The 27,257-nt window shown below is 49.5% G+C and overlaps 1 protein-coding gene across 1 annotated transcript; it reads right to left on the reverse strand.

Moving 5' to 3' along the window:
* Nucleotides 1-619: 619 nt before the first annotated feature.
* LOC139021425 (pancreatic lipase-related protein 2-like) lies at nt 620-22,527 on the reverse strand. The gene is made up of 13 exons (XM_070431807.1): nt 22,521-22,527; nt 22,200-22,248; nt 19,675-19,829; nt 17,863-17,988; nt 15,903-16,037; nt 15,052-15,163; nt 14,036-14,155; nt 11,539-11,658; nt 7,969-8,087; nt 7,380-7,509; nt 4,749-4,860; nt 3,476-3,643; nt 620-894 (listed from the first exon to the last, which is right to left on the reverse strand). Exons 2-13 carry the CDS (start codon nt 22,246-22,248, stop codon nt 831-833), a joined length of 1,410 nt encoding a protein of 469 aa, XP_070287908.1. The 5' UTR covers nt 22,521-22,527; the 3' UTR covers nt 620-830.
* Between the last annotated feature and the right edge of the window lie 4,730 nt (nt 22,528-27,257).

The raw sequence follows: 27,257 nt of genomic DNA on the forward strand, positions 1-27,257 counted from the left end.
CATGTGTCCTGACCGGGAATCAGACCTTGACCTCCTGGTTCATAGGTTGACTCTACCACTGAGTCACGCCAGCCTAGCATTTTGCTAACATAAACCTCACAGGCCCTCTGCTTCCTTTTGAGCACAGCTAACAGCACCAGAAAGGAACAATAAAAAGGCAAACATGAAAAGTTCAATTAAGGCTCAAGACCGGATGCCCTCACCTCTCTGCCCTGCTCCCAGGCCTTGCTCATCAGACCCCATCCCCACCCCAGAATTTCAGAAGTTAGGGTCTTGGCTTCTTTCCCAGAAGGCCTCGGGTCCCCTAAGCATTTTCCTCTCCTCTCTCTAAAGATCCCAGGTGTCCCCTGGTGCCGGGCCCAGAGGGAGCCCTCCACAGGTGAGCTGTCACTGTGAGACGGCCCAGGCAGGCAAAGCCCCATCCGTCCTCTCCTGGACAACCTCCATCCTCTTCCTAAGTCAGCCCCTTCCCAGAAAAAATACAGCAGCCCCCCACCCAAGGCTGACATGTTCCCAACAAAACATGACCCCAGAACCAGGAGGATGGCAAACTAACACCTCAATGTCAACCTGAGGGCATTAAAAACTTATTACCACAAAGATACAAGAGAGCATCACATTTTTTTAAACAAACATACTTTATTGATTTTTTGCAGAGAGAAAGGGAGAGGGAGAGAGTCACAAACATGGATCAGCTGTCTCCTGCTACTAGGGAAGTGCCCACAACCAAGGTACATGCCCTTGACCGGAATCGAACCTGGAACCCTTCAGTCTGCAGGCTGACACTCTATCCACTGAGCCAAACCGGTTAGGGCAAGAGCACCACATTTTTAACAAGGGAGAAGGGTCTGTAACTGGTTTCCTTTCACAGTGTCACCACTGCAAAAACGATACCTGCGGAGGAGAACATGTTCAGTGTGAGGCTTGGCAGCTTGTGGAAATGTGCCCTCAGGTGAGTAAACAGCGTTTAGCCAAACCCTGGAGTTCAGACCTTTTTGATTGAAAGGCTCAGCTACACCATGCAGAATCCAGGTGGTTCTTACTAAGCAAAACCACTTAAAGAACACCCTCTCCTCCTGTGGCCTTTTAACAAGCTGAAAGTGAATCAGCTGTGTCAACCACAGATTTTCAAAACCTGTGGCTTTGGGTGGGCCTGGCAATGAATTTAGGCACTCGGGTGCCCCACCTACCAAGAGGGGACTTTCCCTAAAGTTCAGAACCTGGGGGATCTTCATGCATTGCTTCTGGGAAGGGAAAATGTGGCAGCCACTTTGGGAAACAGTCCGGTGGTTCTTCTAAAGCAGTGGTTCTCAACCTTCTGGCCCTTTAAATACAGTTCCTCATGTTGTGACCCAACCATAAAATTACTTTCGTTGCTACTTCATAACTTTAATGTTGCTACTGTTATGAATCATAATGTAAATATTTGATATACAGGATGGTCTCAGGCGACCCCTGTGAAAGGGTTGTTTGACCGCCTAAGGCAGTGACGGCAAACATTTTGAGCTCAGCGGGTCAGCATTTTGAAAAACCCAAACTTAACTCTGGTGCTGTGTCACATACAGAAATTTTTTGATATTTGCAACCATAGTAAAACAAAGATTTATATTTTTGATATTTATTCTATATATTTAAATGCCATTTAACAAAGAAAAATCAACCAAAAAAATGAGTTGACGTGTCACCTCTGACATGCGTGTTACCTGACACGCGTGTCATAGGGTCGACATCACTGGCCTAAGGGGTCGAGACCCACAGGTTGAGAATCGCTGTTCTAAAGGTTAAACATAGTAGTTACCACATAACCTAGCAATTCCGCTCCTAGGTATGTACCCAAGAGAAATGAAAACATATGTCCACTCAAAAACTTATACATAAATGTTCACAGCAGCATTATTCATAATAGCCCCAAAGTTGTAACATCCCTGATGTCCATCAACTGCTGAATGGATAAATAAAAGGTGGTATATCCACATAACAGAATATTATTTGGTGGTAAAAAGGAATAAAGTACTGATGCATGTTACAACATGGATGAACCTTGAACATGTTATGCTACATGAAAAAAGCCAGTCACAAAGGACTATAAATATTGTCCTTTTATATGAAATGTCCAGAATAGGAACATCTATCAAAATAGAAATCAGGTTGCCCAGGGCTGGAGAAAAAGGGTGGGAGGTTATGGGATGATGGCTGATAGGTGTGCAGTTTTTGGGAAGGGAGATGAAATGTTCTAAAATTGACCTTGGAAATGATTACACAACTCTGCACATATACTAAAAATCACTGAAGTATATACTTTAAATGGGTGAACACAGGCTATGAAAATTATATCTCCATAGAGATGTTTGGGGGGAAAGACCATGGAGGGATGTCACTCCTGAAGAGGGTGAAGCCCGCCCAGTTGGGGCAACAACCCAGCCATGAGATGCAGGACACCTGGCCTCCTCCTTTTCCTGTGGGCGCCTTTGGCTAAAGATGAGCCTCCCTCAGGGCTCAGCTTCAGAATGTGGCTGGATTGGAGGTCAGAGGACTGGGGTCCAAGTCCTGGTCATGCTTAAGGCTCAAGCTCTGCTCTTGAATAAGCAAAGTACTGACACAGCCCCAGTGACCTCTGACCCTTCCAGGACCAAGCCCAGGAATGGGGACTATGACCATGTACTGTCAGCACAGCTAAGTCATGCAGCTGAGCAAGGTCTTCCTATATGTTTTTGAAAATAGTTTGCAAAAACTCTACCCTCTAGCTTTCCCGGGTGGCCTTAGACACATTGTGTGACTCTGTGAATCTCATTCTTCTCACCTTAACATGAGAGCAGTTGAACGGTGATTGAGTTTCCTTCAGAAGCTGACTTCTGTTGTTTTGTATCACCCTCTATTAAGGTCGCTTTTTTTCTTGCCATATGGTAAACACTGTTAGGTTCTCTAGCTACTCTCACCAAGTAAGATTCCATCCTCTCAGCAAGAGAAGAGCTTGCCACTGGGAGCTAGATCCTCACACAGTCTGTATTCCTCTCAGGCCACAGTCTCCAAACAAAACAATTTGTATGAATAAATGCACCCAACGGAAATAAACCCGAGATTTCCTACAGCTACTGCCCGGGTGCTTTCCTTCTAGTCTGAGATAAAACAGAGTCTCCTATTGGCCTGTTTCTCAAACCTATATCTTACAATTGATGTCTTCCTCTGGCCAAGTTGAATTTGGCTTAAGGAAAACGATGATTGATTTTTCCAAGTAAATCAGATGGATAGATGGAAAGATGCAGAGTTGAGAGGAATAGTTGGGTAGATGAATGGCTGCATGGATAAGTGGATAGGTCAGTGGTTAAGTGGATGGAGAGAAAGGGATGAAGGAATGGGTGGGTAGAAGGATATGTAGATGGATGGGTGGGTGATTGGATGTATGCATGTATGTTTGCAGAGATAGATTGATAAGGAAATAGAGAAACAAGACTTAGGTGCAATGAATGATACTCACACAGTCCCATCTTCTCCAGTTTGCACTGTGATATTTGAAGCCCCCAGTTTGTACCGGAAGATATTTAGCCAATGCTTTTTCCAGAGAAACGTAACCTTCTGGATTTTTCCAACGTTGATGTCCACATCAATGTCACGCACATGTTTTGCATCTGGTTTGAGGGATCCTCTGCAAACATAGACATAAAGTGTTCTATCAGCTGGATAGATGAATACTAGGGTGATAGCAACCTGTTGTTACTCCAAACAATAGCTGTTGCTGTTGGCTTTCTGCAATTCCCTTCACTGCCTTCATGCACATCCAGGGACCCTAAAACACAAACGTATCTGTGAAGAAAAAACTTTTAGAATAAAACTTTTAGATTCTCACTGTCTTGATTGGTACCTAGAGGAAAGTCAACTACTTTGGGGCTCATATTGACTCTTTAATTTCACCGCAGGACTCCTTATCTTTCTTTAAAGATTCATGTGCTCCACCAGGGGTCATCTGTGGGCATCTCATATGTAGCATAACAAGTAGTCAAAGAACTTTAACTTAATATGAAAATTACTATGCAAACTTAGTGCAAAATAGAATCTAATTTTACAGCACAGTTATCCAACACATTTTTACCAAGCTCCTCATATACCAACAAAATCTAGGTGCTGAGGCTACCATCACAACAGGAAGCTAGCTTATGCTTCAGGTGGAACACAGCTCACGCGGGGGAAGGAGTGTGTGTGTGGGATGGGAAGGAGTTGCCATATAAATGTGCCTTGTCTAAGGAGAACATGATATTCATAAAATTTAAGCAGGGCCTGGTTCCTGTGGCTGAGAGATAGAATGTGGACACACGAACCAGGAGGTCACAGTTCAATTCCTGGTCAGGGCACATGCCCAGGTTGTGGGTTTGATCCCCAGTAGGGGGTGTGCAGGAGGCAGCTGATCAATGATTCTCTCTCATCATTGATGATTCTCTCTCTTCCTCTCCCTTACTCTCTAAAATAAAATTGTAAAAATTAAAAACAACAGCAACCCCAGAACTCCAGCAGGAAGGAAGCAGTGATTGGCAATCCAGAAGGAGTCAGCCTTTAAAATCGCGAGTGCTTCCTCTCTGGGCCTCCCTCTTCTCCTATGGGGTGATTGAATTAGATGCTAAGAGACATTCTTCGACTCTGACATTCTAGGATTCAAAGGTTCTGTTTGGCTAGATGTATGTAGAAGTTTACATCCAATCTTGCATTAATAATCTATTAGGGAAAGTATGGTCATTTCGCTTTACTATCAAACTTACTTGAAAATTTCATACTGCTTTGAGTTTCCATTGCTTCCATATAAAGCAATCCTGATGGACCCACTCATTTTCTTTTTTCCAGCCAGTGTGACTGATACCCTGTATCTCCAACCTGTGCAAAGAAAAGATACTATCAGTTCAATGAACTCATCTTGTTGGGGGAAAAAATGACCCATGGGAGCATCCTTGTTCCAAGCTCTGAATCCCTCATGAGTGGGAGGTAAGGGCGAGTGTAACGAATGGTTTCCTTCAATACAGTTGGAGTCCCAGGAATTCTGATGGTTCGTGGGGGTGAGGGACTCAGGGGGAAGTAAATATTGCAGCTCAGCATAATCTCTTCCCAACCCAGCCAGGTATGTGTTCTGATGGATGGAGGGCGGCTGGTTACTATACCCAGGTACCCAGGTGCCCACCACGGACTGTACCAGAGAGACCACTGGGAGAGGGAGACGTCTGGGCTACAACATTTGGATAAATCACTTACTGTTGCCTTCTTTGTTTTTATTTTTGTTATTTTCCCATGCCATGGACATATTCTCAGTGGAAAAACAACACAGATAATTTTTTTTAAATGAATAAACCCTTTCTCAATGCTCTGTCCACCTGCCCTCCATCTCAGGGTCTTCCCAGTTTGGTCTGTAGACTTAACCAACCCCAGTGAGGTGATTTGCTGCCCGGGGACTATTGGCATTGTCTGGAGATGTTCTTGATTGTCACACCCAGGGAATGGGGTGGGTGGGTGCAGGGCTCCTGGCATCTCGCTGGTAGAGGGCACGGATTTGCTAAACATAGTGCAATGCACAGGAGAGCCCCCCAGTAACAAGTGATCCAGTCCCGGATTCCAGTAGAGCTGAGGTTGGGATATCCTGACCTAGATCTTTCTATTAGCATTTACACACACACAAATGACTGTATAAAAAGCTAGGCTTTTGCCTGTATGGTATGGCTCAATGGGTCAGTGTTGACCCGTGAATCAGGAGGTCATGATTCAATTCCTGGTCATGGCACAAGCCCAAGTTTCAGGCTCGATCCCCAGTAGGGGGTGTGCCGATCAACGATTCGCTCTCATCATAGATGTTTCTATTTTTTCCTCTCTCCCCCTTCCTCTTTGAAATCCCTAAAAATATATAGGCTTTTTTTTCCTTCTGTAAAGTGTATGCACTGCTCTTCTTCATTCTCCCCATCCATCTCGCCAGACTGAGTCACCGCCCTCCCCTGTCCTGTCCTGTGATCCATAAGGTCAGCCTCCCCAGGGGTCCTTGCCACTGGCTTGCCCTTGGGTTCAGCCCATCAGAGGCTTGCACGGGAGGCCAGCAGCAGGAGGAGGGAGATGGATGTGCTTGCTCCCCTGCAGCCTCCTTGCTCTAGTACCAGGTTCTGGCAGTAGCTGCCTTCACTCCATTCCTGGTACCCCGCAGTCACTAGATCAGTGATGGCGAACCTTTTGAGCTCGGTGTGTCAGCATTTTGAAAAACCCTAACTTAACTCTGGTGCCATGTCACATATAGAAATTTTTTGATATTTGCAACAATAGTAAAACAAAGATTTATATTTTTTATATTTATTTTATATATTTAAATGCCATTTAACAAAGAAAAATGAACAAAAAAAATGAGTTTGCGTGTCAGAGGTGACACGCGTGTCATAGGTTCGCCATCACTGCACTAGATTCTGGGCGCCTCAGCATCCCTCCTTTGTTCTTTCAACCCTGTCCACTCCTCCAAAAGCGGGCCCTCCAGTGAGGTCTCCTCGTTGAACCACTTGAATGAGCTCTGTCTTCTGCAGAGACCCTGACTGGAACATGATATATTAAGTGATATTTTGCTATTTGCTTTTTTACTTAATATGCCTTAGAGGTTTTCTAGATCCTTCCTTAAATGGTTACATACAGGATTTGGTTAACATGTGGTGGATATCTAGCTTTCTCCCCGTGTTCTCTTGGTATTAAAATCAATGCTGCAGTGAATATCCTTGAATACCTTCTCATGCACACATGCAAGCATTTTCCTAAGGTGCATTCTGACTTAAAAGAATATGCTTGCAAGACTTTATAGATACCCACATCTGTTATTGTGTATTCTAGGTGTCGTATTACATGAAATACTGTGTGTAAACAGTGTTTTGTGAAGTGCTGCATGAATGTTTTTCAATGTAAAACTCCCTTTGAAAATACATGCTCTTCTGTTTAGCCATCATATAATATTAATTATAACAAACAAATCTTGATGCTTTTACTATCTTTTTATAAGTGAGAAGCTGGGCAAAATAAGACCAAAAAACACAGCATGCTCACGTGTGTGTAAACAGGGGGACTAGCATGGTGGGTAATCACGGGGTGCCTTTGCCCCATCTTGCCTTCTTCTGTTCATGGATCCCTCCTTCCTGCCACAGGGTTGGGTGGACATGTGACCAGCCTGGGCCATTCACGGTCGACCTACTCCACTGGTCAGGATTATTGGTTAAAGGGTAAACGTGAGAGGCAAGACAAATGCCATTCTACCGTCCTTCCATTATCATTGAAGCTGGCTGGTGTTGAGTTTCTATCCATTGCTACCAAGGGTCCTAACTAACAAGGTTGATACACCTTTTAAAATCACTTGCAGCTTTTAAATGGGTACAATGGAAACTTACGAGCAAAGTTACCACTCGCTCCTGTGTTCAGGAAAAACGTTTGTCCCACGGCGCTGGTGTTGCCCTGAAATTGGTCAGCATAGTGCCCCATTTTGGGGCATCCTGTGACTGGACAAGGAAAACAGCCATTCTGATGGAAAAACAAAAATTTGTCTGTGAGTGGTAGACCTTTCACTCATTCACTCACTCAATGATCAATTCATCTTCCCATCCCATCCCTCCCTCCCTCCCTCCCTCCCTCCCTCCTTCAATCATCCACTCATCCATCTAATCATCTTTCTATTCATCTATCCATCTACTCTCCATCCATTCATTAATGCATCCATCTCACCTATGCCGTCCAGGCATCCTTTGAGAATTTTTCAGAATAAAAATTGGGGATTTAGGGAAGGTCCCTCGGGTCAGGTCTGTGCCATGTGCCGCCTGCCCACCCCGCTCCCCAGAGGAAGAAGGCTCTGTGAGGCTCAGCGTTACCAGCACCTCCTCTTACTAGTCGTGGAGTTACATCTCTGCTCTGTTCCAAGCCACAGGGACAAAACCAACAACCACAGAGCCACCCCACCCTCCCCAGGCCCCTGGGGAGTCCCACCTCCTGAAACTCCTCGTAGGAGGCACACGGGTAGCCCAGGAAGCCGTCAGGGTTGAGGATGCTGCTGGAGTAGTACTTGTAGCTTCTCAGGTGATTGCAGGCTACAAGGTCTAGGGTTCCTGAGGAAGCAAAAGCCACGGGAGCTCACAGGAGACTCTCACTTTTGAAGTTTTAACGTTCTGACATGAATAAGGAGTCACCTCTTCATTTCATAGAGGGGAGTCAGCATTCCTGAATGCCTCGGTCACAACTCCAAGTTCCTATCATTTACTTTGACATACTTTTGGGCAAATAGTTAATGATCAACATTTACAGCACATAGAGTTGGTATCTGGGGGCTTCTTTAGTCATGGGGTTTGGCTCTGGTTGCTTTCCTCTGTCCCCCATGTGCCCGTGTGCTGAGCAGGGCTTGCTCGGGGCTGGGCATGTGCTGGGGAGGGTCGAGTTCTAACAACGACCTTTGTCCAATCCTCCAGTGGCCAAGCCTCTGACAGAAGTGACGGATGAGGGCTGGGGGCCTTGGGGTGAGTGAGAAAAATTATACAGTAAGTAGAGACAGAGAGAGAGAGTCAGGGATAAGAGAGAGAGGTAGAGGGAGAGGGAGAGAGAGAGGGAGAGGGAGAGGAAGAGGGAGAGGGTGAGGGAGAGGGAGAGGGAGAGGGAGAGGAAGAGGGAGAGGGAGAGGGAGACGGAGAGGGAGAGGGAGAGGGAGAGGGAGAGAAAGAAGGAGAAAGAGAGGGAGAGGGAGAGGGAGAGTGAGAAGGAGATGGGGGGGGGGCGGGGAGAGAGAGAGAGAGAGAGAGAGAGAGAGAGAGAAAGAGAGAGAGAGGCAATAGCTTTCTAAAGGAATCTTACACCATCACCCCGTTGTTGAATGTTAAGGCCCAGATTGCTTGGTCTTCTGATTTTTCATGAGAAGCCTGCATCTTGACTTTGACATGACAGTGTTCCATGCTTACATGACAGCAGTGCATTCTCTCTTTAAAACCAGTCCCTGTGAAGGCCAACCACAGGCTGCTGTGGCAGGGCTGGGCCAGAGGGCCCCAGTTTGAGAACCACGACCATACCTGCCTGGCCTTTTCCAGGAATGCAGCTTTTCTGTGCCCAGGGCCCCAGATTGAGAAATTCCTCCTCCTTGGAAAGCCTGAGGTCAAAGCAGTGGAGACCAAGGTCCCCTGGGCCCTAGGCCACTGTGTCACTGCATTTTATCTACCACTCTTTTCTTTAAACTCAAGTCCTCTATTTGAAAAATTGTGGGTTTATTTTTGTTGTTTTGTTGTTGTTTTTTCATTTCTCCTGCTCCTTGGTACAAAACCTGCCATGATGTGATGCACAGTGACCCAGACATACCTGGGGACCACTTCTGGGAGGTCTGGGGGTCCTCTTTGTGCTGGTGGATTAGCTCTGCCTGCCCCAGGGCCCAGTGGCTCCTGCACCAACACTCATCACCAGACAACACAACCTGTTTCCACCTTAATTGTTTCTTTCACCCAGAATTGCTGCCCTGGGATCCATAATAGAGGGGCAAGTGGATTTAATTGTTCCTCCAGCCCAGCGCCTGGGTGACTGGGAGCCCACACAATAGACACACATACTCTGGGCTTCTTCACTCTGAATTGCCTCTTTAATTAAAGCTGGGCTCCTTGCTACTATGTGGGCCCTGCTAGTCTCTTATGTGAGGGGAAGCCTCATTGTGACTCAGTGCTCCTTCAGCTTGGTCTTCCCTGGAGTTACCTGGTGCTGGGCAGAGAGCTCAAAGGCTCCTTTGGCTGACTGTGGATGTGGGCTACTGCTTTATCCCTCTATTCGTTCACATTAAGCACATGGAATATTCAATGCCACAGAGGCCTCTCTGCTCAGTGGAGTGGGCTGTACTGAGCGCCTGCTCTGGGCCAGCCCTGAGCCGGGTACTGGGGCGTCTGGGATGCCCGGGCAACTCCCAGCGGAGACAAATAAACACTAAAATGAAATGATGGCCGACTCAAAGCCTCCATGTGCAGGGGGAGATGAAGCCTGGTCTCCAGGGAGAGGCAACAGGAGAAGAGCAGAGGCCAGACAAGGACAGGTGATGGAGGTGGCGCTGTAAGTCACCTAATCGTAGGGGCCTGAGCCTGTCCCTCACGTAAACGCAGACCTCATTCGGACGAAAAAGGTGCCACATACTAAACCTGACAAACTCAGGGGAGGCCTGCATGGTGGCCTTACAAACTCAGAGGCCGAAAGTAACCACGTGGGGTGGGCTGAACATAAAAATTCCTAATTAAAAGCTGGTCATGGAGGGTAGTCCTGTCCCAGGCCTGTAGCTTCCTTGACAAAGGTCAATGTTTTCTTTTTTTAAAAATCTTTACCTGAGGATATGTTTATAAATTTTAGAGAGAGAAGAAGGGAGAGAGAGAAACATCAATCTGTTCCCTCCCATATGTGCCCTGACCAGAAATCAAACCCAAAACCGTTTTGGTATCTAGGACAAAGCTCCAACCAACTGAGCCATCCAGCCAGGGAGACAAGGAACCTTTACCTTAAGTGAAACTGTTTTATTTTTGCATCTAAGGAAACACACCTTTTAAATATCAGAGTAATCTTTTTCAGATCCCTCAGTGCACCCCCTTATAAGAGCACCAGACCCCAGAACCCCTCACTGTGACCTTGTTCCCCAAATACCACCTCTATGTGCTGTCAGTGTTGATCATTAGCTATCCTGTTCCCACCAATGTAAAAGAATGTGTCTCTCTATTTTACTGTTTATCCAATTCCAGAGATTTCCCGTTTTACTTTCTTCTCCCCCTCTCTAATCTACCACCCGTGGATTTCATGGAACCCCTATGTCTCCTCTTTTTATTCTAATGTATAAAATAAGCCACAAAACTCCCTTTCTCTGGAATATGTTCTCAGTCCATTGAGATTTTGCTTTCCAGCAATTGTCATCAGTTTGGCTCCAATAAACTCATAAAAATTATCTACAGGTTTGAATATTTCTGACACTGACATGCACAAGCCTCATCCCCCCTAGACCTCCAGGCCTCCCACTCCATGCATGCACTCCCCAAACCCACGGAGCGTGTCCCCACTCGGTCCTTTTACCAGCTCAGTCCCTTTTCTGTCCTAGCACCTGCCCACAGCAAAGGGCAAGAACGTCAAAACCCTCCAAGCTTTTGTGGGCGCCCTTTAAGGAGCAAGCAGTACAAGCAGCTGGGGTGGGGGTGGGGCATAGCTAGAACTGGTATTTGCCAACGTGCCGTCCAGCTCAGGCCTCAGCATCCTCATGAGGGGGGACGACACAGGCTGCGCACTCAAGGGTCCCAGGTTCGATTGGGTATGAGGTTGGGACTTTGCAGCCAGAAATTGACCTTTTAATATAAGGTGGCCTTGGGCAAGTTTGATAACTGTTCAGACCCAGTTTCTTCAGCTGTAAAATGGGGATAAGCAGAGTAATTCCCTCATGGCGCTGTGACAATGCTGGGACAGAATGAGCCGGACCTGGAGGCAAATTCAGTGCTACCAGGGCCGGGCCATGCATCCTGCCTTCTCCCCAGGGAGGGCACTGCTCTCTTGCTTTGCTAATGCACATACCTTCCCAGAGTCCATTTACATCAAAGAAGGGTGAAAGGATATTTTTGTGACATCCTGGCATTTGCTCTCCTCCGTTTGGATAGAAATCCAGATGGCCCACCTTCTGGCTCATTCCAAAACCTGAAACATTGGAAGCGGCAGTGAGCAGGGAGGGAAGGGGTGCCGAGGCCAGGTCATGGCCCCAGAGAGCGTCCGACTCCTTCAGACCAGAGCGAGAGTCTTCTTGGCAAACTGTCCCCTCAGCACAGCCACCCCACCAGGCTTTGCAGATCCCTCTCCCAGATGAGCCCGTAGCAAGACAAGGAAGGAGGATCAATCAGTGGCAGAGACCATGCCTACATGTGTATTTGCATGTGTGTCTGTCTGTCTGTCTGTCGGTCCTTGGGAGGCTGTGAACAATACCGATATAACCTGATACCATTATGCATCATAGACACCTATCAGGACTGGTGCAATTCCCATTCCTTTACTCATTCTGAAATGTTGATTTCTATGTTAGAAGGTTATGTTGAGATCTCATTGTTGTATTGAAAGCCCAGCATAATGGCTGGACGCTTTGGCTTTTTAAGCACACAGACCCCTGATCACATCCTGGTCCTATTTACACACTCCGTGATCTATGGCACTTACTAAAGCTTTTCAAGCCTCAGTATCCTCAGCTATGAAACACTAATAATAATGCCCACTTTCTAGGGTTGTTACCATGATTAATGAGCGAGTATGTACAAAATGTCCAATGCAGCCCATGGTAACCATCACTATTATTAAAAACATACCCTTTGTTGGCATGTTTCATAAGGGGTTACATAAGAAAGTATTGAAAAAAAGAACATTGAGTTTATGTAATATTAACTTTTTACATAATATTATTTATTTTAAATTTTCATTTCCTTAAACTAACAACAACTCACCCATTTTATTTTAGAAGCATTAAATAAAGGAATATAATTCATTTCCAACAACACAAACTAGAACTAAAGTTTCCACAAAAGAAGTGAGCAAAATATTCAAACATTGACATTGCATTTTGCAAGTACAGGTCAAGCATCTTATATAATAAAATAGAAACATGCAAATTAGTTGTCCCTCCACTACACTGAAGCCACACTTACCAGCCAATCAGAGTGACATGCAAATTAACCCAACAAAGATGGCGGTGGCTATGGAGCTGGAGGCTTTGGTTGCCCCCAGCAACCAACGAAGGAAGCCAGGCTTCCTGCCTGCCCTGGCCTCCACTGAAGTAGTTGCTGGGGGCCTGTGTCGCTGGGAGTGGGGCGGGAACTACGCAGCCAGGTGTGGGGCACCAGGGAGCCGGGAGCAGGGAGCCGGGAGAAGGGAGCCAGGTAGCCGGGAGTGGAGCGGGAACTTCCTGGGGTGGGCGACAGCCAGCTGGAAGGGGGTGGGGACTTCTGCCACCTCGCCATGTCAACTCTGCAGAAGTTCCTGCCCCATAGACGCTTGCTCATTCACTTACTCGCTCATTCATTCACCTATTCATTTACTCACTCACTCAAATATTCACTCACTCACTCACTGGGCAAACACTCCCAGGTCCCTGGCACCAGGCCAGGAACTGAAGGTGAAACAGGATAAGACAGAGCTATGTCCTCAAGGAGTTAGCAATTCAGTAGGGTGAAGCAGGCACATGAATGAGGCAGTTGTATGCACACACGCACTGTACTGGGTTCAGTGAGGGCTGTAACTAACGCTGCCTTTGTTCTCTTGATAAAATGTGGCCTCGGGAGCCAGGCCGCCCCAAGCCTGTAGGCCTGTGCCTAGGCCCGGAGTGGCCAGGGTCCAGGAACATGACAGAGGGTGCAGGTTGGGCTGAGGGATCTGCGACCCACCCCGGGCATGAATTTAGTGCACCGGGCCCCTAGTGCTATATAATAAAACCCTAATATGAAAATCGACCAAACAGTGGAAAAACTGGTGGCTATGATGCGCACTGACCACCAGGGGGCAAACGCTCAATGCAGGAATTGCCCCCTGGTGGTCAGTGTGCTCCCATGGGGGGAGCACCACTCAGCCAGAAGCAGGGCTCACAGCTGCAGAGCATGTGGGAGCCTCTCCCGCCTCCAAGGGAGGCAGCGCTAAGGAGCAGGGAGCCTGGCTTCTGGCTGGTGAGCACAGCAGTGGTGGCAGGAGCCTCTCCTGCCTCTGCAGCAGCACTAAGGACCCTCAACCTCTCTCCTACCCCCTGCCACCCCCACCCCCCTACCAGCAGAGCAGGAATGGATAGTGGAGCCTAGGGAAGGTCACAGGGTTTGAGGACTGAGCAACAGCCTTCCATAGGCTACACCACTGTGTGTCTGACCTGCCTGGGGCCACAGGCTGATACCACTGGCACTGGGCTGGCTGTTGATTTGTAGCTGGCACCCACTTTGACTGGTTGGCTTCCAAGCTATTACTGTAGTTAACCATGTTGAATGCCACCCCTGGACCTACTCTTACCAGTTACAACCCTGGTCATCAAGAAGTGGAGTGAGGAACTCACCTAGGTAAGGGACTGTGGGGGAGGTGTCTGTGTGAATCACATCCACAAACATGGCGTCCGACGGGTCCAGCCTCACCTCCTCGGGCGTGCCCTGGAAGCCTGGTTCTGCCGGATCCAGTCCTGAAAGGGGGGGTGGACAGTGACAAACCAGGTTCCAACCCCTGGACCCACAAAATCCATGCAGCTTTCTGCCTGAAGCAGGGGCTGGCCCAGCTCATCTTCAAAGAGAAGCAGAGGGTGGGAGGAGCATGGCCCACAGACTCAGTGACCTATATTCTAGCCCAGGTTCTGCTCAAGGTCAAATTCATGTCTTCCCTGAGCCTCAGTTTCCTCATCTGGAAAGTGGGAATAACAGCAACCTACCTTATGGGGCTATTGTGAAAGCCCCATGCAAAGATGTAAGAGAAAGAACTTTGCAATCTGAAAAAGTCTCCGTAAACATAATCTATGAATCCCCCATCCTTCCCCCAATGCCTAGCACACAGCCCTGGGCAAAGGAGACAGCCATCACACCGTGTGCACAGTGACATACACACGGGACTCAGCGGTGTCTGTGTCTATGTCTTGTGTGCCTTCATTTGCCTAGTGACTCATTCATTCATTCTATTATCTACCACGTGCTTCCTGTGACAGGTCTCAGCAACTTTCATTTTCTGCCTGTAGCTGGCACAGCCATGACAATTAATATCTGTGGAACTGATGAATTCGTATTAAAAAACCATTTCACTGTTAAAAATCTGCCGTACTCTAGCAATAATAATCCTGAAGTCATGATTTGAATGTACTAGTATATTTTTCTTTTTTAATAAACGTGTTTTTATTTACAATCCTATACTATTTTTTGTAATTTAAATGAAAATGTACGGGCAATTATTTTTTAAATTTAAGTCTGGCAGCACCTAAAATCAGTGTCTCCGGAGGACTGTAGGGGCGCCCTTGGCTATGAGAAGTGCCTATGTCTGGGCTTCCATTGCCTTATATGCCCTCTCCTGTCACACCATTCCCGCACCCCTTACCTGTGATCCTGCCCACGGCGCCCCCCAGCCTCCTGCCTGCCTCTCCAGCCGTGTGCGCGCCCAGGCTGTGGCCAATGAGGTGCACGTTCTCCAAGCTGTAGCCCATCTTGGTCTGTGGAAGGATGGCGTGTCAGGAACCCCAGGCCTGAGTGGGGACGCCCTGGCTCCGGAAGGGGATGTGGTCAGGTCTCAGGAGGAACAACCTGGCTCCTGGACCACCTAGGACAGCCTGACCCAACCCCGGGCCAGCACAGTCTCCAGAGTCCCCAGTCCGGAGTGCAGGCTGCAGGGCGGGGGCGGAGTGGGGGGAGGGAAGGCTGGGATGGGGGAGCGGACAGGAGGGAGACATGGTGGTGACAGTGCGCACCAGGGGCCTCTGTGTCCACTGCAAGCGACCTTGGGAGCCTGGCTGGGCACTGCCTGCTCCATCCCAACCCATCAAGACCTCCCTCCCCTCCCGCAGGGCCTGGGCCTGCCTGGAGAGCCTGGGTAGCTGGCCCAGCTCTGGGGTGCTCGGAATAGACCTTCCAGAAAGCGGTAAGGGGCTTTCCCCTTTCTGAGAAAGAAGACTCATCTTCTAGGCTGACAATTCCCAGAACAGCCTCCAAGGACCGCTTATTTCAAAAGGGGAAACCGAGGCCCAAAGTGGTTCCTTTGCCCCAGGCGCCACTAGGGATCTTCAGGACACTCCAGGAGGGGAAGGCTGCAGTTTCATTTTAGGAAATGCCCCTCTGTGTGTCCAGTCTTCCAGGCCCAGGCCCTGAGCACCAGTCCCCAGCTGCCTCTGGGTGCACGGGGTCTACCTGCCCCCTCGGGTCCCTCCCCACAGGATGGGGCTCAGGAGGATTTACCGACAGCCCTTCTATTAAGAATGCTATCTCGGCTCCCACGACTCGAATGTTGTGGACGGCTTGGTTGTACTCTGTCCTGGACCCACCCATCCAGTCCACGCAGATGCAGTTCACCTTCTCCACCTTAAACATTCTCTGGGGAGAAAAACAAGAGGGAGAATCCAATGTATTAACAGGCACAGGCCGCACACTCCAGAGACAGGAATTCACAGCCACCAAGCATCTCATGTGTGTCTGAGTTTTCATATTCCTCCCACATGTCCTAATCCTCACCACTCCACCAGGAACCGGTACCTGATCCCCACTTAACAGATGTGAACACTGAGGCCTGGAATGGAGTAAGTACTGGCTGAAGGTCTCCCAGATGGTTATTGACACAGCCAGGCAGAAAAAGGATCGCTTACTACATCAGGGCTTAGCCCACTGTTATGGGAGGGCCAGATCCACCTGCTCATGTAAATCAAGTTGTATTGGGAACAGCCACACCCCTTTGTTTATATATTCTCTCTCTCCCTCTGCTTTGGAGCGACAACAGGGTTGAGTGGAGACCACATGACCTGCAAATGCTGAACTATTTACTACCCAGTCCTTTACAGGAAGTTGGCTGCCACTTGTACTAAGTTTGCTGACTCTGTACTAGGTGCTGAAGCCACGGGAGGGCTGCTGTTATGTTCCCAACAATGCGTAGGGGGGAGCTAGAAGGTATTAACAGACAAGATGACATTTACATGGAGGCAGCTACAACTCTCCCCACATGTGCATCTTTTATATTATGTGGTGTGGCCGCCGTGTGCTGCCCAAGCTCAGACTGGTCCCGTGATGGGACCAAATAACTGACTGAAAGAGCCACTGCAGAGCCTGTGTTCATTGGAGGATGGCCTGGACTACCCTGGGGAGTGAGGCAGGGAGCAGTTGCCCGGAGGCCAGGGCATCGGGATGGACACGTCCCCCTGACTCTCCCAGCTCCACATTCACATGGCGTCCTTCTGAAATTTGGGGATACGTGTGAACGCCCAAACTGCCAGAGGAGCAGCCCACACTTGGGAAGAAGCTGCTCCAGGTCTCCCCAGTGCAGACTAAGCTGAAAGCCATGCCCCTGGGCACCTCTAAAGACTAAATCTATAGACACAAGGTTGTGGTATTTTATAGACAGGAGACCTGGCTTTGCATTCCCACCTCTGGATTCAAGTCTGGGCAAGTGTTGAACTTTGCCTGCCTTAATTTCCTCATCTATAAAATGGGAACAATAACTCTACCTTTCTCACAACATTGCTGAGTAAGCGTGCGGAGGGGGGTCGGGGAGAGAAACGGTCAAATGAGACAAAGATTGTGAAATAATGATCACAGTGTCAGGCTCAGAAAATGGATGTTATGAATAATGATTCACCACTAACATTCCTGATACCTTCAGAACTGTGCCATTCAATGCTGTGGCCACTGGACCTGGTTGGCTATTTACAATGAATCTAAGTGCATACAATTTAACAGTCAAGTCTTTTGTCAACTCCCAGCATTTCAGGTGCTGGGTGAGCGCAGGGGAGCAGTGGCTCCTGGTTGGGACATGACGCCATGGAGCCTTTCCCCCCTCACAGGGAGCTCTGTGGGACAGCAGGGTTTTAGGGGCCACGTTTACGTGGGTTTCTAATGTCACACGGGGGCTTTACATAAACCACCCGAGACCAATGCCAGGGAATTTGCTGACGCCTCTGCTTCTGGGCGTTTTGATTGGGCTCTGGGTCTCTTTGGTCTCCTGAAGAGAGGACAGGCTACAGGTCAAGGGGTCGGGAGAACTTGACAGTGGACGATCCGGAGGACCCGGGGATTCCTCGGAGATTTGAGGAAGGAGCATCAGTCCCTGGACAGTCTGCGTTCCCAGTCTCAGGGCAGTGACCTGGAAAGTGTTTGAAGCTGGGTGCCGGGTGCGGGTCTCAGCGGGGAGTGGCCGGGGGCAGGGCCCTACCTGGCACATGTCCGTCAGCCATCTCTCCTCCCCCTTGTCTATGAAGCCGTGGATGATGAAGCGCGTCTTGCGGTCCAGATGGAAGTTTGAAGCGTTCACAGTGGCCAGGTCCGTGGAGGAGATCCGCTGGTTAAAGTGGAAAAGGTGAGTTGGGACGTTGGCCTCTCTAAGCCAATGGCCTGTGAGAGCCAGTTCCAGGGAGACTGGGTCACGGGATCAGCTCCCACGAAGTTGGGTGGGGCTAGAACAGGAGTTCCTGCCCTGGGCTTTGAGGACAAGATTCACAAGGTCCACGTTCATGGACTTCCTAGCATTTCTGTTAATTATGAAATTGGGCAGCAAGCCACCGTCATCATAACAGCACTCTGTCACCAATGGGAGTCACAGGTACTTTCCTGTCACAGGACAGTGGTCGGAGATGTCTTAAAAATCAGTTATTCTCATTACTATTTGTAGTGGACGTGGTTAGACCAACCTGTGGATCTTGATATTTAGTGAGATACTAATAAAACAGCGTAAATATGACTGGGACATATATTTATCATTTCAAATGTTCTGATAACTGTTTTTCAATATAATTGGTTCCCTTTGCAATCCAATGTGTTCTATTTCGCATTTAAATACATCATCCTGAGAAGGGACCCCTCGGCTTCCCCAGATGGTGGAAGATGTTTCTAGAACAGAAATGGTGAAGGACCCCAGGCCAGAAGCACCAAAACGAAGGGAGATGCAGCTCAATGGAGCCCTGAGGGGCACCTCTAGCTTGTAGCCCTTAAGAACTGACGCCTACATGCCAGAGGCCCCTTCACCAGCCCCCTGGGCACCACGCCTGAGGAATCACCAGAAGATAAAAACAGCCCAATCACCTGTCCAAGCGGACTCCCCGCTGAGGGCTCTAAGGGGGAGGTTGTCACCTACAATCCCACCACAGCTGGCCTCAGGGATGGATGGCCAGTCACCTGCTCTCCAAACTGTCAGGGGTGGAGCTGGGAGCAGCTGAGCTCTGAGCACCTTCTTCCTGGTCACTTCTAAGCACCTGGAAGAGCCTGTCCTGCCTCCACCCGCAGGCCTTCTGGGGACTGGAGGTCACTCCCAGGGCCCTTTTTTCATTTGTGGTTAGATGCCCCTCTCACTCTGGCCAGAGTGGTTCTGTGGTTAGAGCATGGGCCCATGCACGAAGGGTCAGGGGTTTGATTCCTGGTCAAAGGCTTGCACCTGGGTGGCAGGTGTGATCCCAAGCCCCAGTTGGGGCTCATATGGGAGGCAACCATTCAATGTGTCTCTCTCACATCATTGTATCTATGTTTCTCTCTCTCTCTTTCTCTCTCTCACCCCTTCCATCCCTCCCTTCCCGTCTCTAAAAAGCAATGGAAAAAATATCCTCTGGTGAGGATTAACAGCAACAACAACAAGTCCCTCTCCCACACCTGTCTTCTGGCTCATCAGGAAGGACTTACACCCCCACCCTCATTCCCTGAGCGGCTTCTCTCCTCCCACCCCCAGGGCAGGAAGAAGATGGACACACCAGGCCTGCATTCCCCATAAATGCTGCTCCTACCCGCTTCCTCCCAGGACCGGGGGTCAGTGCCAGGAAGGCCTGTGCACAGTGTGTGGAATGTGGGCGTTTCTGGGCCCAGCACACATAGTCCTCATCAGGGGTTCCCGATCCTGAGAGCTAAGGTGGCTGCCAGTGCTGAGGGAGCATCGCCCCGACCACCCCAAGGCCCTGCCTTTTCCTTAGACAACCGCGTGCAGACGCCAGTGTGGGCGCCCCACTCCACCCGCCCTGCAGTCCGGTCAGGCCCCTCTTACTTGGTAGCTGTTGGGATTCTCATTTGTGTAGAGGAGAAACCGGGTGTTGATGAGCTTGGGGGGCCAGGGGAATAGCTTCAGGGGCCGCTCTGAGATCCCCGTCCACGGCTTGTCATCGGGGAAGCAGCCGAATGGTTGATAGCAGACCTCCTTTCCTGGGGCAGAAAGAGCAGCACACGGGACACTGTGAGCTCAGAAGAGGAGCGACCTCGCCTCAGCTACACAGGAGGCGTTTCAGGGAGCAGCCCGGGCTGGCGAGGCCAATGCTGGGCTCCACCTGCTGTCAGTGCTCCCCAAATCCCACGGAGACAAGAATCACCTGTACACACGCCCAGTGCCTCCCTGGGCGATTCTGATTCGCAGGGAGGGCAGGGTAGGCACCTGGAAGTGCTTGTTTCATGCTGTTTTCACCCTGATCATCAGGCCAGAGGGGGATTGGCTGAGCTTCCTGGGAACCTTCTGCCTTAAAACTACCTCTTCTGGGAGACCTCAGGCGGCCCTTTACATGCCGTCACCCGGCATCAGGTACGACAGCGCCTGTGATTCTGTAGCTCAGAGATGCTGCTGGGTGGACCCTGATGCTGGCGCCACACCCAGCACAGCAGCTGATCCTGGGTGCGGTCCAATCCCCTTGTCTTCATGTCACCCCTTGATACACATTGTTCCCCAATTATTCTCTGTCATTTCAGGTTTTCCCTGTTGTTCTCAGAAAAGGTACATTTCTTAAGGCCAAGGATGACAGATTTTTTCATCATTCTGTATACAGTAGGGGCTCAATACATGCAACTGATGATCCAAATAACCTCGTCCACATCTGAGGGTCCTGCCTCTAGTCTACAGCACAAGCATTTTCACAGAGAGTGCCCACTGAGGGCGCATGCTCAAATCCAGAGGATTTCAATGGCTCTTCTCCCTTAGGCTTCCCCAGCTCCAAAACGGATGGTGCCAGAGGTTGGCCATTCACTCAAACACTGACAATAGTCATCAGTTTTTACCACCTGAAGCAAGAGTAGACTGTTTACTCTGTGCCAGGTACCACACTAGCGCTTCACCAGCATTATTCCCTTTAAGCCTCAAAATAGCCCATGATAAGGAATTACTTCCATTTTACAGATGGGAAAACCAAGGCACAGAGAGACAAAGTAAGCTGCCCAAGGTCACAGCCAATGGTGGGGCCAGGATTTGAACTGGGGGAGTTTAATTGGGAATAAAGCTAGGCACTGAGGGGATGGAAAGACACATCAGGTACAAACCCAGCCTTGAATGAGAGGCAATCTAACAGGAAAGGAATCATGATGACCTTGACTTCCTTCCGGAAGAGGGACCAGTCTCAGACGAAGGGATGTGGAGACTAAAGCAAGTCTTGCTTCAGGTGGTAAATGCAGGAGCTTGAAAGCCAGGGTCAGGCACCAGGGCTGTGAGGTGGATAGTGAGTGGAGGTGCTGGTGAGTGTGGTGGGGCTTGTGCTCCATGAAGCTGTTTTTGGGAACCCAGTGTGGGTGGCTCAGAGGCAGGAGAGCCTGGGAGAGGTGGGGGTTGGAGTGGGGCAGTACCAGGGTGGTGGGTCTGAGAGGAAACAGGCATTCTAGGCTTGGGTAACAGTGGAAATGAAGGGAAGGATTGACAGACGGGGTAGGGAAGGTGCCTCAGCCTGGACAAGTGAGTCTGAGGCGTGGTGGGAGGCCCTGGTGGAGCTGCCTGGAAATTGGAGGGGGCGGGAGGGTATGGGCGGGGCGGGGGGGGGGGGTGTGGGGAGCAGACTCTGGGCAAAGGGGAAGCCACAGGAAAAGGGCGAGGAGAGCGCCGGGAGTGACCTCTGTGGGATGCCCACATTTAGGGCAGGAGGAGGCAGGGGAGGAGCAAAGGAGACCAAGAGGGGCCAGGAAGGCCCCAGGAGCAGCCAGACCCGGGTGGGCACTGCTCTCTGGAGTCAGGTCCTGCTGCATGGCCAAGATGGAAGGGAGGCCACGAGTGGGCTGGGCGAGGTGAGCAGGAAAGGAGGACTCCTGGTGCAGAAGGAAGCCCTGCAGAAGGGAGGCCAGAGGAAAAGCTCAGATTGGAGCCTGAGAGACAGAGGTGGCAACAGTGAGCGGAATGATGGGGAGGGAGGGACAGGAAGGGGCACTCCTGTCACAGGCCCAGCAGGACAGTTCTTCAAGGGACACAACCATGTAGCTTAGGCTGCGGACACAAACTTGTCCACGGAAGGGACTGAGGACTTGGGGGCCTGTGGAGAACACCCTCCCCCAACTCCACTGCCCAACAGCCTACCACTTGGGTCACCCCATCACAACCAGTTGCTGGAGGAAAAGGGCGGGTGGGTCCCCATGGTCATCTGTGTCCAAGACGTTGCCCTGTGTTTGCTACAGCGCCAACACTCCCTGAATGGTGGCAATTGTTGTTTTTCTTGAAATAATGATAACGCTGTTCATTATGATAATGATGATGAGCCCTCTAGCTTCCTCACCCAGAGGCCAGCCCAGGCATGGTCCCTTCCTCCCACGGGGATGGGACAGCACCCTCACCTGTGACGGTGGCCAGCAGGAGGAGGCCGACGATCCAGGAGGGCAGCATCTACATGGATGAAAACACAGACAGTGGGGACCATCGCCCAACCCAGACAGGGCAGGGGGCCTGGAGCCCAGGGAAGCCCGGTGCCTGGGTCCCATCAGGCTGTCCCTCTAGGCGGGACGCTGAGGCTGAAGCCTCCCACACAGGGAGAGGGCAGCACCTCTGTGGAACCCGGATGCAGGATCCTCTCAGCACAGTGGCTGCTCCCTCTGGGCCATGTCCCTCTGGCTGCCCAATCCTGCCAAGCACCCTGCCCGGACAGAGCCATGACTTACTGTGAGACACCTGTGCTCCACTCAGCTTCGGAGTAGCCCTGGGCTTTTATAACCAGGCTTTGCCCTTTGGACTCTTTAGAGGAAAGGACCGGAAGATAGATAAGTGTCCTTTGCACCGAGATTATCATAAACACATGCAGTCAGCTGAGCAGGGAGCAGAGGTATTTAAAGTGAGATCAAAGGGAAAAAAAACAGACTTTGGGGACAGATGTTATATTGGAAATCAGTGAGCTACACAGAGGACACCTTAATCAGTAAGCCAAATTTGGAGTCTTTATTACACCGGCGGTCTCAGATGGGTTATCTCCAGAGTCTGAGCAAACTAATATGGAGGAAGCTTTCCTTTTATACCTCCCCAGTTTCTTTTTCTCCTAAATATGGGGTTTCTGGAACTTTTGCCGGCTTTACAAAGAGCCCTATGTAGTGGGAGATATTTTGCAGGAAGCTTGTAGCCTTGAGCACAGTACCATTTAGATAACTCAAACACACCTGGCATGGCAGTAACCAGGGATGGCAGCAGAGCGGATTGCAAAGCCAGGTAATTGAGCTTCTTTTCCGTATTATTTGAGCAAGCATGTTTACATAAGCCAATAATGGCAGAGTGAATTCATAGAACAAAGGACCATCTATGTTAAGTGGACAATTTCAAATAGCAGTTTTTGCAACATGGAGGTTACCGGATCAAGATGGAGTGCCTATGCTTCACAGGAAACATCCCCATTAATCTGAATCTACAGGTTCAGCTGCCAAAAGATTGTGTTTCCGAGGTGAGAAAAGGGAACACCAGCCTCCTGTTCAGAATCCCTTCGGAAACAGGAGCCAAAGCCTGTCTTGGTGCCTGTAGGTATTGTCAGGAATGGGGTATGCAGGTTTGCTGTTCCCGGGAGGCACCTGGGTATGAGGACACACGTGTCCTCTTCTCTGGGGTTGGGCTGGGCGGAGAGCCACCTTCAAAGGACCTGGACAGAGAACAAAAGCAAAGGCAGCCCTTTGATGAGCAAGAAAGAGTGAAACAAACTCTATTTAAAGAGATAGCTTTGTTTGGAAACCATATAGTCTGTTTCCCATGAATTTCTGAGCTGGGTGGACTGTACTTTGAACTGGAAATAAGGTGAAGGTGGCCTGGCCTGCTTCTTGCTGGATCGGGGATCAAGCCTGCAACCCGGACATCTGCCCTGACCTGGAATCGACCGTGACCTCCTGGTTCATAGGTCCATGCTCAACCACTGAGTCACACCGGCCGGGCAGAGTTTCTCTCTGTTACTCATTGAATTCCAGGCACACTGGCTGGGCTGGACTTGTGTAAAGTTTTTGAAACTACTCACACTGGGGTCTTTGCATATTGTTTCCTCTTCCCAAAACATACCATCCCCACTCTCTTCTGACCTAAGTCAAAGTGTCCCCCTCCTCCAAGAAACCTTCCTCACTGTCCAGACTGGGACCAGTTCTTCCTTTACATTCTAATCATGTTCCCATTTTCCTTCCATGGAACATATCCCAGCTGGTAATCGTATTTCAGTGACTGTTTAGCCCTTGCCTTGGTGGGAGGGTTGCGGAGTGGATGGTCATTTCTGTGTGGCCAAAGCCTAGCACAGCCCCTGGCAGGTACCTTGATCACTGATGGATCAGGCATTGCCAGAGGAAAGGATGGGACCTTGGAAGCTAATGACTCATGGGCTGGTGAGCTGGGTAACTTCTAGATCTCTCCTGCCTCCCCCTCCCTTGCCTGTGGCCAGAAGGATGCTTCTGTGGCCTCCCTTTGCCTGGCCTTTGGTCCTCTGTTTGGGTTCAGCCAATGGGAGGCGCCTCAGGGAGCTCAGAGGGGCAGAGGAAGGGTTAGAGTATTTCTATCCAGGCTCCCTCCCATCTGTGCTGGCGTTGGGCAATGTTGCACTTCTGTCCTGAGGACTGCAGCTCCTCTCAGGCAGCTCCTTCCCATTGCCCCACTTCCTTCCATGTTCCTATGACAGCTCCCTCCCTCCCTCCGGGCTTCAGGCCACCAGGATGTCAGAGCTTCCAGCTGCTGTTGAGCTCTGTCCACCTCTGTAACTACTCCCTTTGCTATGCCCTTTGATTGGGCCATCTCTGTGCCTCTGCGGCCCCTCACAGGTGCAGCTGGACACTGGATCCCCCTCCCCCCCCCCCGAGGAGGATGTGGTTCAGAGGCCTGGGGTCCATCTGTGGGGATTAGCTAGGCTCTGGGCACCTTCCTTTCCTCACTCCATAATGAGGATTTCAGTTTTTATCAGGGAAGGGTTCAGAATTGTGTAGTTGTTGGGTTTTGCAGCCCACACTAGTAGCAGACAACCTGTTCTGTAGTTTGGTTGTAGTTTTTGCTAAAGGTTTAGTACATTCTCTTCAGATACTCAGTGAGTCCCATCACCCATGCCCTCCTGGTTCCCACCACAGATTAGTCCAGGAATCAGGGAACTGCTAGACCAGCGATGGTGAACCTTTTGAGCTCGGCGTGTCAGCATTTTGAAAAACCCTAACTTAACTCTGGTGCTGTGTGTCATATAGAAATTTTTTGATATTTGCAACCATAGTAAATCAAAGACTTATATTTTTGATATTTATTTTATATATTTAAATGCCATTTAACAAAGAAAAATCACCAAAAAAATGAGTTTGTGTGTCACCTCTGATACGCCTGTCATAGGTTCACCATCACTGTGCTAGCCTGAGTGGCATTTCATCTGGTCAACAGCCACCAGCTTCTGCTGGGGTCCTCTCAGGGCAGGGATGTTCACCAGGCTCCTGGACTCCTGTGTCACCTGTGTGGAAACCAGGAGTCATATCTTCGATGAGAAAAACAGAACTTTGATGAGAAAAAGAAGTTATATCTAGGTGTCCACTGAGTGAAACTTGGGCTTGCTTTCATGAATGTAGGGAACACACCACAGCCAACCCTGTCACCTTAGACCAGTAGAAATCTCACACCTCCTCACACTCATGACATTCGTTACAAACAGCTGGAGATGATGCTATTGCGATCACTACTCTACCATGATTGGGATTCTTAGAGCCACCACACTGTCTGACATGCTGCTGTTCAATACAGGCCTAAAGGAACATGCTATTGTACAAATGGATTCTTTTTACTATTTGGATACTATTTCAATAACATTCGTTTTCTCTGTAAAATCCTGTGTTTTATTTTACATTTAAAAACATTATTTTGAGAAGCAGCCCACATTTTCCCCAGGCAGCCAGGGGGCCCCGGCACAGAAATGGTTAAGACCCTTGTCCAGGGAAACAACCAAGGAGGAGTGTAAAGAGTGATTGTCAAACAAGCCAGAAGAACTGCCCAAACCCCACAGGACCTGGGATTGCAGTCTACCTCATTATTCAAAACAGTGTGATAGAAAAATGCTGCTGTGGAAAATATTTATGATACAGTACAGGGAAAAAACAGGCATAATTACAGCAAACCCATGTGTGCACACACACACAAATCCTATTTTTTTTAAAGGGTGGGTAGAGGGTGCTAAACCATGATGCCAACAATGGTTATTTAGATCATGGTGCTATGTGTAGAGGGCCCCCTGCCAGGGAAGACACATGGGAATGCTTCTTAAAATATTGTCACCTGAACACAAGGTGACTGGCAGAGCCTAGCTTTGGTTATACATCTAACCAAGGGGGCGATGTGTTCTCATTATTGACTCTTATCTTTGCAGCCCAGATGCTGGGGACTGGGTTTTTGAGATGTAGATCCAGCCAAGCACTAGGAACAAATAGGACTCTCCTCCCTCTGACTGGCCCTGCCCTGTGGGAGGTGCCCTGAGGTGGACCCACGCCCTCAGGTTCCTGAGTGCTCCTTAGGCTCATCAGCTGGGCCCAACCAGAACTGACAAACTTCCTGGTATTTGGGTATAAATTAAACACGAGTTTCCGGTGCTGGACAATTCCTGTCCTTCCATCAGAGGGCAGAAGCCCACCCGGTCCCAGCTTCTTCTATTTTTGTGTCTTGTCTCTTTGATTCATTTCTCAATCCCAAGCGCCTCTACTCAAAGAACCAGTTCATTTCTCTTTTGGCGCTGGTCACGGGAAGAGAGAACGTACCCCCATAGCTATTGGTAATTTTTATTTTCTTGTTTTCGTCCCTCGCCCCCAATTATCCACAGGCAACAGCCATCGTTAACATAATTAGGAAGAAATGTTATTTTAAGTCCTTATTTGATCCCAACTGGTGTAGCACAGTGGTTGAGCATGAACCTATGAACCAGGAGATCATATCATGGTTTGATTCCCAGTCAGGGCACATGCCTGGGTTGCAGGCTCCATTCCCACTAGAGGGCGTGCAGGAGGCAGCCAATAAGTGATTTTCTCTCCCTTTCCCTTCCTCTCTGAAATGAATAAAAATATATTTTAAAAAAGAATCCTTATTTGGATTGATTAGTAGATAGTTTAATCTTTTAGATATTGTGCCTTTGCAGAAAAAAAGTCACATCTCAGCACAAGGTAGCTGGCACTCTCTTCAAAGGGCGGGGGCAAGGCTCAGCGAGTATTTGGGATATTTTCCAGTTTTCCAGAAGCCCTGGGAGCGTGACCCCACAAAGTCCCAGAAGAGAAACCAGGAGACAGACCCCTCAGCTGCCTGGGCAGGAGCAGTGAGCCTGCCGTCCGGCCTCTCAGACACGAACCACGGGAGGTGTATCGGGCTGGTCCCCCCTCCCAAACCACAGAGTTTGGGGATGACTCCTGTGGGCCAACCTTACTGAGATCTTTGCCCTT

The sequence above is a fragment of the Myotis yumanensis genome, unplaced genomic scaffold, assembly GCF_028538775.1.
Source record: "Myotis yumanensis isolate MYYU_CA2020_CCGP unplaced genomic scaffold, mMyoYum1.0.hap1 SCAF_13, whole genome shotgun sequence".
In the NCBI taxonomy this organism is placed as follows: Eukaryota; Metazoa; Chordata; class Mammalia; order Chiroptera; family Vespertilionidae; genus Myotis; species Myotis yumanensis.